Source organism: Prosopis cineraria, unplaced genomic scaffold (genome assembly GCF_029017545.1).
Source record: "Prosopis cineraria cultivar Desert tree isolate PC_DT_omini unplaced genomic scaffold, ASM2901754v1 PC7, whole genome shotgun sequence".
Taxonomy (NCBI): domain Eukaryota; kingdom Viridiplantae; phylum Streptophyta; class Magnoliopsida; order Fabales; family Fabaceae; genus Prosopis; species Prosopis cineraria.
Genome location: NW_026555338.1, coordinates 37,803,273 through 37,815,813, shown reverse-complemented (window position 1 = coordinate 37,815,813; position 12,541 = coordinate 37,803,273). Strand labels below are relative to the sequence as shown.

Here is a 12,541-nt window from a genome sequence, read left to right as displayed (position 1 = left end):
TTTGGCCAAAACTTTTCCCATCTTATATTGCATCTACCAACTCGGGATGGTGACATGTATTGGTATGTGTTTGATTTTTAATTTAAATATAATAAAAATATATTTGGGAGATTCCAATTATTTGTTGAATTTAACAAAAGCACATCTTAAAAGTGGTTTGAATATGTCAACTAAACATACCCTTAATAATGTAGTGGTGCATTGTAGCTATATTTTAATAAAATAGGAAATCCATGTCATTGAAGCAAAACAGAGGAGACATTAGTATATTCTTTTTTTTTTGGGTAAAAGACATTAGTATATAAATTATAATTTGTTATTTTTGTACACGTTTATTATTACAAAAACAAAAAAAATTAACAACAATAAATATTATATTTTTCACGTATAAAATGTTATCCAGTAAAATCAAATTAAGAATTAAATGGATAGAAAATAATTTAGCTCAATTGCGATTAATTCTACGTCCTAAGTGGGAACGTAGAGGAAAGTGCAAGAGAGACATAGAAAATTGACTCCCATTCGCCGTGTCGTGTCTCCATGTGCACAGCGAGGAGGATATAATTAAAGAATGGAGATACCAATTCGCGCAGGTTGCTTCCTATTACAATCATATTTTTATGCACCGGTGTAGTTTGCAAATGGAAAACAAAATTAAACAATTATAATGTGTTATGCATCGTACACTTAATATAATATGAGAGTCATGCACTATTAAACTAGAATTTCTCATGAACACGCACTCACATAATGCCTAGAGACACAAAAAAAAAAGGAAAAAATGAGTGAATTTTTCCTAACTCCATCCACAAAGGAAATTTTCTAGTTAACTTGTATATATAAGGAGCATCATATTGAATGCCACAAAGCCATTGCTCCAAGACATTGTGAAAATTAGTTTTGCTTTTCTGGGTGCATAATAGAAATTAGATTTTTTTTTTTTTACAAAGAGCACCATAGTTAACTTGAAATTATTATTATTCTAGTATCATGTTTCACTATCACTTTTCTTTCTTTTTTTTATTGTAGATTCAGAATATTTTAGATTCAAAATGTGGAGTTTCAAGTTAGTTATAATGCAAAGTCATAAGTGACCATGCATCTCTTTTAATTTAAAGTTCTTTTTAAAACCACGATTCAATTATCTTATATTTATTTGATTTTTTAATCTGCTTTTTTTGGTTGAGATTAAAAATTATGAATTTTTATGCACAGAAGGAATCTAATCAAATACCTGTTATTGTTAATGCAAAATATAATGAAACAACTTACCTAGTCATCAAATACACATAAAAAAAGGAAAATTGGTGAAAATAACCTTATTGGAAGGGAAATTGGTCCCAAAAATCAAATACAATTGAAGGACAAAAACTAATATTTTATTCATTAAATAATTTGAACAAATGACTGAAATGCATCTCTGTGTTAATTATTTTTCTTTTCAAGAAGACACAAAATCCGTCCGTCGAAGCTCTGACCATCGGAGTTCCAACAAGTGATAGTATGCCTGTCGGAGCTCTAACCAGTAGGTCGATGAAAAAAATCAACACCTCTTAATTACATGTAAACTCAATAACTAGAGAGTACAAGGATTTTGACTTAAAGTGTAGAGCTGTAATTCGGGCGGGGTGGGCCTATTCGGGCTTGACCTGAATAGGCTCTACTCCCCAAAAAACCCGAATAGCTAAGTTCGACCTGAATTCCTTCGGGCTTCAAGCAATCTAAATACTCAAATTTTATTTTTAAAATCATTTTTAATTAATTATTTTATTTATAAAAATATAAAACATACTTAAATGATGTATAAGACTCAAATATATGGCATTTTAATATAAAATGACCTAAAACTTAAATAATTAATTAATATTTATCATTTTTTATATATTTTCTTAAAACAAAAGATTTATTTGGGTCTTTGGGCCAAGCCTAAACCCGATCGGGCTTGGCTCTAACTTTTTTTGGGCGGGTTCGGCCTAGCCCGTCGAACTCGATCCGAATTACTGGCTCTATTAAGGTGTAAGGCTTCTAACTTGATGTACAAAAGTTATGACTTGGGTGCAAGTGATCTGGCTTAGGATACAAGGCTTCTGGCTTGGATAATTACATGTAATATATTGTGGATTACATGTAAATTAAATACAAAAAAAGCACACCCATGTCAATCCCCCAGAATTACATGAAAATGACTATGGATTAATAGTAAATTAATATGTAAAAAAATTTGTAAGCATGCTTGAGGAATAATTTATATACAATTTCTAGTAAATTATATGTAAATCAATCATATAGAGAGGATGCCCCTATTAGTGCCTTGGATGTACATGTATATTACCATTCATTACATGTAAATCAATGTGGGAAAAAATTCGCGAGCATGCCTGAGGAATAATTTACATGTAATCTCCAGCGGATTACATATAAATCAATTACACAGAGAAGATGCCCCTGTTAGTATCTCATATTTACATGTAAACTGACATTGATTACATGTAAATCGATATGGAAAAATATTTGCAAGCATGCCTGAGGAATAATTTACATATAATCTCTAAAGAATTATATGTAAATTAAACACACAGAGAGCACACCCCTATCAATCCCCTAGAATTACATGAAAATGATTATGAATTATATGTAAATCAACATGTGAAAAAACTCGTGAGTATAACTAAGGAATGATTTACATATAATATCTAGCAGATTGCATGTAAATCAAATACTCAAAGAGCATATCACTGTTAGTGCCCTTGAATTATATGAAAACAATTATGAATTACATAAAAATGACTAAGCCAAATATTTTAAACCCTAAATCAAATCTCTTGCACCGAAGCCATACCCTTTGCACCTTAAACCATAACACATGCACCTTAATCCAGAAGCTTTGTACCCAAATTAGAACCCTTGCACCTTAAGCCAAAATCCTTGCACCCTCTGATTCTAGTACCCTAAATCAAAAAAACATATCAAGGGGAGTAAGAACAACATTATGCCCATGTTAAACTATATCATGCCTTATACAAAAAATAAATAAGAGAACACTCATAATAAGTTCTCTCTTTTTTGAATATTATACATCATATAGCAAGCCATGTCAGCCTGTAAAAGATGTAGATTCAATAATGTAACATTGAGTCTCGAGAAAACAAGTAAATGTGAAAAGCGAGAATGAACAACAATAATTTCAATGAAAGAACATTAATTCCATTAGGTTTGGTTTATTTTTTTGTCAAGTATAATCAAAATGATAAATAAAGACTATAGGGCACCCCATACTAGAAAATATACCATGAGGGGTTAAGAATAATATTATGCCCATGTTAAAATATATCTTAACCTATACAAAAAAATAAATAAGGGGGATGGTCATAAGTACACTTCAAAGTACAATCACAATTTATGATATGAATAAGTTGAATTTGCAAAAGCTTCTTAACTTGAACTTATTTTTCTCATTTTCAGACAAAACCTTATGCTTCAATGCATCCAAAATATTATGCCTGAAATGAAAATTAGTAGCCATCACAAGTGAGTCATTCATACCCTGCTACATTTAGGTATATGATGTTTATCCAAGATAAAATGATTAACCAAAAGCCAAACTTACTATCTAAGTCAATACATAGTGCATGCTCATGAAAATGACTCTAGATTTCATGATAATTATAAACAATTACATGAAAACTTCATTAACACAATAATTATCATACATTGTGTCTAGCTGTCTGCCATCACATACAATGCTACATCTGTCAAATCTATCATATACAATGCTGTAGTAATTTTCATTGAATCTTTTAAGAGATTATCTGAAAATTGAGAAATTAATAAAAGAAAATCTTTATAGTTGCTAAAATTCTAGCAATCATCCTTGCCTTACTTGCTTTATCTATATAAATAATTATTGAATAACCAAACTCATTCTTTAACAGATTACATAATGGCCAGACTCTTATAAACATTAAATTACACTTATATCACTTTCATTTTTAGCACCAAAATGACAAACTGTATAACAGCTATTATATAATAAGTACTGTCTTTAATTCACTGGTTAGTAGATTTTTAGAATATACCATGACTATTTATATGTTGTCTTATGATTGGTTCTCACAATGTACTCAACCAAAAATTTTGTATTACCATAATTTTATTCAGCAACTGAACCTTATTCAAAAGATTTTTACATCAATTACAAACATGAGCATATAATGATTGAATACCAACAAAAATGATTATGACACAGAACAATAAGATAATAATCTCAAAATGAAAGGGGATAAATAAATGTGTTAGAAAAAAAATTAAAAATATAATCATCAAGAAGGTACACAAGAACCCAATAAAAAGGAAAATGAAATAAAAAACTCACACTGCATGATATTCTATTCACCTTTACTACTATACTTCAATTTGGATCACAAGTATTGGACATTACTAATGAAGTACAAAGAGTTATAAACACATAGTTAAGTATGTACCAAGGATTTGGCATAGCAAAGAGGCATCTTTTGATGGATTTTTTATCATTTAAAGAATGTAACCCACTTGTCCTAAGGACCAAACAAGATGTACCTAAAATTTAGTCTGAAATGTGATTAGGCAAACCAACACAAAAACATAAGTTAGAAGAGAAATACATTAAAATTACATTTTAAAATTATGAAGGGCATAAATTTCTTCATCAAACTTATGAATACTAACTGCATTTAGTGTTTAACATCAGGATTTACAAATCAATTTTCCATTATTTTTTACTTACTATTTGACGATTTAAAAGTGCAATACAAAATAAATTCAAAAAGTTCAGTTCAACACTACATTTGGGCTTTTAATGGAGCCCTTAGTCAAAAAATATAGGTATGGATAGGATAAATTTGAACCTTTGAATCACACTCGTAGATTTATAACTTTAGGTTCATATAGTAACTTCTGTTGTTTCTCAACATAATTAATACATTCAAGAGGTAACCATTAGCCAACACATGAGAAAGGAAAGTACTAAGTGAAAGTCAATGCCCATGAAAAAAGAAGAAATGCTTACGTTTAAGCAAAATGAAACATGTGAACCTGTAACAATAAGAAATTCTAAGAAAAATACATGCAAGCTCTATTTCATATTTATGAATCAACAGAAGCTCCTTGATATCCCTTTCAAACTTAGATTGGCTAAAAAGCTCAAGATTGGAAATATATGCCTAGCTTCTGGACGAACAGGAGATAATGAGATAAGTAAATCTTACAGAAGAAGAGAGAAAATCTTTATTGAAAATTGCCTCTTACATTGCTTGAAGTTGCTTCTCTCTCACTGCAAATCACCCTCCATAGACGTGAATGCACAGTCACACAATACAGTCTAAGAGCACGTGAAGAGAGGAGTTGAAGTCTTTTGAGAGAAGAGTCATAGAATGGTGGTCACACATAGTTGCACACGAAGAGATGAAAGGTTTAAGTCACAACTCACTTCTTACATCGAAAATCATCTCACCAGAAATCATCTTGCTTGAAATCGTCTCATACAGGAGGGGCATTTCAATTAGTTAGTTAGATTGTTTTATGAATATTTTATTTAGAATGGTCCTTCAAATGAAATTGGTCTATGGGCATAATTTCTATTTTAACTAGGTCCTTTTTACCAATTCTCCTTATAAGAAATCCTAAAATTATCAAGAAAATTAAGGAATTTATCATGAAAAATTGGACAATCACATTTTTAGAGAAGCGGATAAATATGTTGATTGACTTTAAATCAAACTTTAAATGATAATTTACATGTTAGGATTTTTTATATTCCATCCAATGGGTATATGAATTTTTTATAACCTAATATCATTTTGTACATGTTTTTTCATGTCCTTGTAATAAAAAAAAATGTTAAGGGGCAAAAGTGCCATGCAATTTTTTCTCTAGGGTGCTTGGCATTTGAATTTTTTTGAAGTATTTTTACCCCAAATTGTTTAAAAAAGAGCATTTTGTCACACTATTTAATATTGAAAATGTTAACTGTTAAACTAAAGTTTGATCAAAAATATTTTTATATTTTGCCCTCTTTCCTTCCATGTTCATTTTTCAATTTTATTCTCTAGTAAATTTTTTAACTTTTCTTCCTCTAATAAATGAAAATGAAGATCGAAAGATGTAGAAACGAAGGAAGGCAAAATAATAAAATACCCTGGTCAAACTTTTATTTAATAGTTAATGTTCCCAATATTTAATGGTAGGGCAACAATGCTTTATTCTTGAAATTTTCAAAGTAAAAAAACTCAAAAAAAAAAAATTAAGATGCTAGATGTTCTTGAAGAAAAAATTTTAGGACATTTTTGCCCTTTAACAAAAAAAATGTATATCTCTTGCATGGATTCGTTAGTTCATTGCACATGATTTTTTTTCTTTAAATTTCTCGATGAGGTTTTAACTAAATTTTAAAATTAAAATTTGAAAAAGTTTGCTTCTTCTAAATTGAATGAACTAACTCTGAGGGTTTTTTATTTCTCTATCTTGGGACTCGCAATCTTAGATAGTTTAGTTTTCATGGAGAACTCAAGCCATTGGAAGATCCCTCCGAACCAGCCAAGGGAAGGGCAATCTCAAAATGAACACAAGAATAAAAAACGAAAAGACTCTCCAGTGGTAGAGGGGAAAGCCTTGATGCTCACTTATGATGAGAATATGAAAGATAAAGATACTCACAGTGAATGAAGAGTGTAATATCCTAAAAGTTAATTTCTTAATAATCAATTTTATTAATAATGATTAAGTAAGATTTATATGATGTGTGGTCAGAGAGGATTAATGAGTGTCTTTGATAGAGATTTCAGGTATAACTATGGGTCCAAAGTGAAATTATCCACTTGGGCATTAAAAGTCAAAAAATAAGGGAAACAAGCCTCTGTACCACATACATTGTACAAAAAGAATCTAACTTTTCACAAAGGAGGGAGTCTTAATCAGTATTCAAGCATTAGTTTCAATAGAAGCATTTGTATAGTCAATCAACGTTTTGATGCAGATAAAATAAGCTTCATATGTGGCTTGTTTTTTGTGGTTTGAGAAGTTTCCAAGAAAGATCATAAATGTAAACAATCTACTAAGATCAGTAAGGACAGTAAAGATTGCAATGGTAGAGTTTAACAAATTAAATACGTAACTTATAATACAAGTAACGTCCACCTAAAACCAAGAGACATTCAAGTTTTGGGAAAATCTCTTTGGATTATTGCCACTGTGGTGGCGCTCAATTCCAATCTCAGGAACATTCTCAATATAAAGTTGATAACGATGGTCTTAATTTTGATTGGATATAATGTTCTTATTTGTCTCAATAGATGGCCTTATAATTTTTTCTCCATTTCTTTTTTAAAAAAAAAATTTATTCCTCGCCAATTTTTCCTGTCCACTAATCAGTTTTAATTTTCTCCATACACTCACACGTTTCGGCTAATTTGGACAGAGATTACATGTCTTCCAAGTTTTCTCTTTCTCCTAGTTTCCTCTTTTTGAAAGCATGTCATTCCCTGTAGGAAAAAAAGATCAAAATTTAAATTCAAAATCTATGACAAATATTTGTTATCGTGTATTGCATATTCACCTCTTACAAATTAAATATTAGATTGAATTGTATTAGTTTGCATCGCGTGTAATATTCATTCATTTTAAATTTAAAAATTATTTAATTATATTTAAATTTATATTGAAAATAAAATTATCCCGCATATCAAGGTTTGATATTAATTGAACTCTTCTTTTACATATTTTCATGCGTGCTAAGATTAAAATCACATGTTCATATCAATATAATTTTAAAATCTAAATTTTAGCGTAGGTCTTATTATTTATAGGACATACATGGTTAGTATAATCACTCCTCCAACATTGTATGATATATAAAAAAATGTGTTTAGTTCTATAAAAATATCATTTGAAAGTAAATTAAAATTTGTACAGAGCATATTCAATGCAAGGAGGATTAGATGACACTTGAAAAAAATAAAAATAAAAAAGAATTAGATGACACTTGTCTCTTAAAAAACGGAGTTTAGGCGTCATCTAGTTCTAATCAGGCAGATTCTCGTGCATAATTCATGATTCAATGATGGTGCAAGTTCTTATAAATTATAAATATTATGTTGATGTTGATGTTCTAAAAGAATTCCAATGCTTCACCCCAGATATTTTAATTGATCGTAGAAAGATTTTTCTTGATAGTATATATTGACATGAACGCCGAATAATTTTAAAAGTAAATTGCAAAGCAACTTGGCTGAATTAGCTACTTTAAAAAACAGAAGATATGGTTTTTGCAGGGCTTTTTTTTTTCGTGGGCTAAAAATGTAAAGTAAGTTTATATACTATGTGTGCTAGAAGGCAGGGGCGAGCACAAGTTCGGTTCGATCAGTTCGTTTTAAATTCTTCAAAATTTATCGACTAAATTGCACGAAAAGTTTGGATCGAATCAAAATATTTGATCAAACTAAATTAAAATTAAATTAAATTATAATATTTTAATTTGATCAATCTGAATATTATTTATGAATTAGCATTAATTAATAAGCTCAATAAATTGATCCTTATGATCTTGTGTGAACCGTGATAGGTGGACCACACAAATGAGTTCAATGGGCAGAGGCCCAACCCACAACTCAGTAGCCGTCAGTTATTTCCTATCTCTTAACTGACTGAGTCAGAGATAATAGATAATATAATTATTTAATTATTTAATAAGGCGGTTACCGATCTGATCTATATAAGACGATTAGTCGGTAACCGCAAACACACGACTCATTTCTTCTACTTTCATTATCTCTGAACTCTCTGAAAGCTCTAGGGGGACTTGTGGGTTGTGTACTTGTTTATACTCGAGGTAATCGAGATCTCTCTAGCACTCATGGATTCTTCAGGTATGTATGAATTATTTTATTCTATCATATTATTATTATACATATGAATTGAAATATTAGATACAACACAATCTATTTGATTTATGAGTTTTGATTTAGTCTGTATAGTCTGATTGTGCATATATTTTTCTATCCATTTTTTTCCTTAATGTTGAAGGCCTAACAAAAACATGATAATCTTATACCATAATTTATGAAAAAATTAATAAAACATCGTACTATTACATTAAAAACTAAAATATAGAAATAAAATACAGAATATCACATTAAACAAAAAAATACTATTACCATAAGTGGTAAAAAGATGTTTCTTACTCATCTAGATGAGAATTTATCCACCTTTTCAAAAATATGAAAAGAAAAATATATATAATTCAATCGGTTTGATTTATTTGATTCAATAATTTTTAGACTGAATCAAATCAATCAATCAAAATTTTTATTAAAAGAAATTTGAATTGAACCATATAACTGAATATATCAAATCAAATAGATCAAATTCAATTTAATTTGATTTGATCTTTGGTTACAATTTGGATTTGCTAACCTTTACTTGAATGGTGTGTTTGGTTGGAGGGTTTTTAAGTAAATCCTTTCCTCATTTGGTTAAGAAATTTTGGAGGGAAGGAGAGTCAAAACAACCCCTCCTTTTATATTGCTCCTCTTTAAATTGAGATTTTTTGGAGCGGAGCTAATTTTTTTAACTATTTTGCCCTTAGTTATTTTGTAATGTTCTAAGTATACCCATAGCTAAAAAAAAAAAACTTTCATTCATATCAGATTATGCTTCACTCTTGAATCTCGACCTCAACTGGCTTTATTGAATTTTTTTAAAAAAATTACAATTCATCATATTTTATTATATATTTAAGGAAATTATTTATTTTTTATAAAAAATTATTATCATTATAATTATTTGTTTATTTTTTTATTCACATATTGATAATATGATAAGAGGAGAGTGAATTTTTAAGAAATCATACAATTTAAATTGAGGTGTAAAGTTATTTTTTACAAAAAATAATTAAATTTTTTTAAACAAATATATATAAATATAATAGTAAAATAATTATTATCTCCCCCGTCATAAATAATTATTGAAAACTCTTTCTCTCTCCCCTCACCCCAAAAACAAAATTTTTTTTACAAAAAATTAAAATCCTCTCCCCCGCTCCACCATTTTCCCTCCCCTCCACCGAAACACCCGAAGGCAAAGTATATACGCTCACATCACATGACAATCACACGGGGACCGAGTCGGACAAAAGGAAAATAAAACAAAATAAGGGCCAAAAACAAGAAACAAACACAAATAAAGGGCTACATCTGCAAAATAAGCACATTCCGTCAGTTTTATATTATAAACAAGTCTTCTTCCAAGTCCTTCCCACTTCTAACGTCCGAGTTGCCTTGCCCCGGCCCTCCTCCTTTATTCTAGTCGCCGTTTCCCAGCAACATGTTTTGACGGCATGGAATTATGCGGTGGCCCAATAGTTGACACCTACCCTTCATTGAACTTGCCGGTACGGTCGTATCCATTTATGTACTAATCTCCGTTTCTCGAGACTCAAATTTTTATTCAATTTTATTTTCATTTCATATTTTTAAGTTAGGATCCCAATTCGTTTTTTATTTATTGAACTGAATCGGATCACAGCCAAACTTCGCAGTCAAATATGTCCTATGTGTATTTCGCCTTTTTAAGTAAAGCTTCCTTTTTTGTTCAGTAATTGATTTTTGCTTCGTTTTCTCGCGAAGTTTGCAGATATTTCTTTCTTAATGGCTGAAAATTTGATAAGGCAAATTTCTGGGTGGTCTCGCTAGCTTGCTGGTATCGCCAGAGTTTCAAATGCTTGTTGCCGATTCATTTGAAGCGGCTCTGATTTCTTTTGATCTACGAATCAGGAGAAGTTTTGTGAAGGGTTGCTTTTAAGTATAAGCTATGGAGTAATTACAGATTTCTAACCGAAGTTTTCAAACTGATGGACAGAATACATAGAGTTTGGTTGCGTACAGATACTGGAATTTATTTTTTGAACTCAGGCAGCATATGAAGGAATTGTGACATAATATTGGTGTATGCTTCTGCAGTTGAACGTGATATGGTTATGTTGGGATACATTAAATAAATTTCTAGAGATGACGAAAGAAATAGGTTTGAATTGTTCGGTGCAGGAAGATGAAAAGAGAGAGGATAACTTCTTGAAAATGAATTCAAGGGACAGCGCATATGTGGGTGGTTCTAGACTTAAACCAAGTGTTTCACTTCTCCCTGGTCTTATTGATGATGTTGCTCTAAATTGTTTAGCATGGGTTAGTAGATCAGATTATGCTTCACTATCGTGTATAAATAAAAGGTACAATAAGCTGATTAAGAGTGGGTATTTATATGGTTTGAGGAAACAATTGGGAATTGAGGAGAAGGAGCATTGGGTTTACTTGGTTTGTGATCCTAGGGGTTGGGAGGCTTTTAACAACGCCAAAAAGAAATGGATGGCATTACCTAAGATGCCTTGTGATGAATGTTTTAACCATGCAGACAAGGAGTCATTGGCTGTGGACTGTGAACTGTTGGTTTTTGGTAGGGAGTTGCTGGATTTTTCTATTTGGAAGTATAATCTGATTTTCCAGAGTTGGGTAAAGTGTCAGGGGATGAACCAACCTCGTTGTTTGTTTGGTTCTGGTAGTCTTGGTTCAATTGCTATTGTAGCAGGCGGGAGTGATAAAAATGGAAATGTTCTGAAATCAGCTGAGTTGTATGACTCTGCTTCAGGTGTATGGGAGCTGTTACCTAATATGCATACACCACGAAGACTTTGCTCTGGCTTTTTTATGGATGGGAAATTCTATGTGGTTGGTGGCATGTCAAGTCCTGCTGTTTCATTAACTTGTGGAGAGGAGTATGATCTGGAGACAAGAAGTTGGCGGAAAATAGAGGGAATGTACCCCTATGTTAACAGAGCTGCTCAGGCGCCACCACTTGTGGCAGTTGTAGATGACCAGTTATATGCAGTTGAGCATGTAACCAACATGGTGAAGAAATATGACAAGGACAAGAATACCTGGAATGACTTGGGAAGGCTTCCAGTCCGGGCAGATTCGTCAAATGGCTGGGGCCTAGCTTTCAAGGCTTGTGATGAGCAGATTCTGGTTGTGGGTGGTCAAAGAGGTCCAGAAGGTGAAGCTGTTGTTCTCAACTCATGGTGTCCTAAGTCAGGTGCCAAAAACGGAACCTTAGATTGGCAGGTTCTTGCCGTGAAGGAGCATGTTGGAGTGTTTGTGTACAATTGTGCTGTTATGGGATGTTGATATACTTAGATTGACTCAACAGGAGCTGTTGGTATCTGACTTAACCTTGGAGGGTGCTTCCATGTGCATTCGTTTCATTTATCAAGCTGAATTGTTGCTGGGGGTTGGATTTATTTAGTGGAGAATTTGGTTTTGTATTTTTAACATGGCTTTGGATGTGTTTCTCACTTTCATAATCCATCCTTCTATTAAATTTCTTCTGAGATCACTCTGTAGGTTTACATCTACATCTCCTGTCATATTTTTCCTTTTCTCTTCGGTCATACCCATCTATGTAAACCAATAATTCATAGAGTTTTGTTGTTTAATGATGTGATGCTCATTGTTTCTTGCTT

At 31.4% G+C, this 12,541-nt stretch overlaps 1 protein-coding gene across 2 annotated transcripts; it reads left to right on the top strand.

Moving 5' to 3' along the window:
• Positions 1–10,280: 10,280 nt before the first annotated feature.
• LOC129315038 (F-box/kelch-repeat protein At5g60570-like) lies at positions 10,281–12,541 on the top strand. 2 transcript variants are annotated; one of them, XM_054958547.1, is made up of 2 exons: positions 10,281–10,420; positions 10,656–12,541. In XM_054958547.1, the coding sequence occupies exon 2, from the start codon at positions 10,977–10,979 to the stop codon at positions 12,204–12,206; it is 1,230 nt and encodes a 409-aa protein (XP_054814522.1). In that variant the 5' UTR covers positions 10,281–10,420; positions 10,656–10,976; the 3' UTR covers positions 12,207–12,541. The 2 variants fall into 2 exon arrangements, with proteins under 2 accessions (XP_054814522.1, XP_054814523.1); XM_054958548.1 differs by having other exon boundaries at positions 10,298–10,420; positions 10,663–12,541.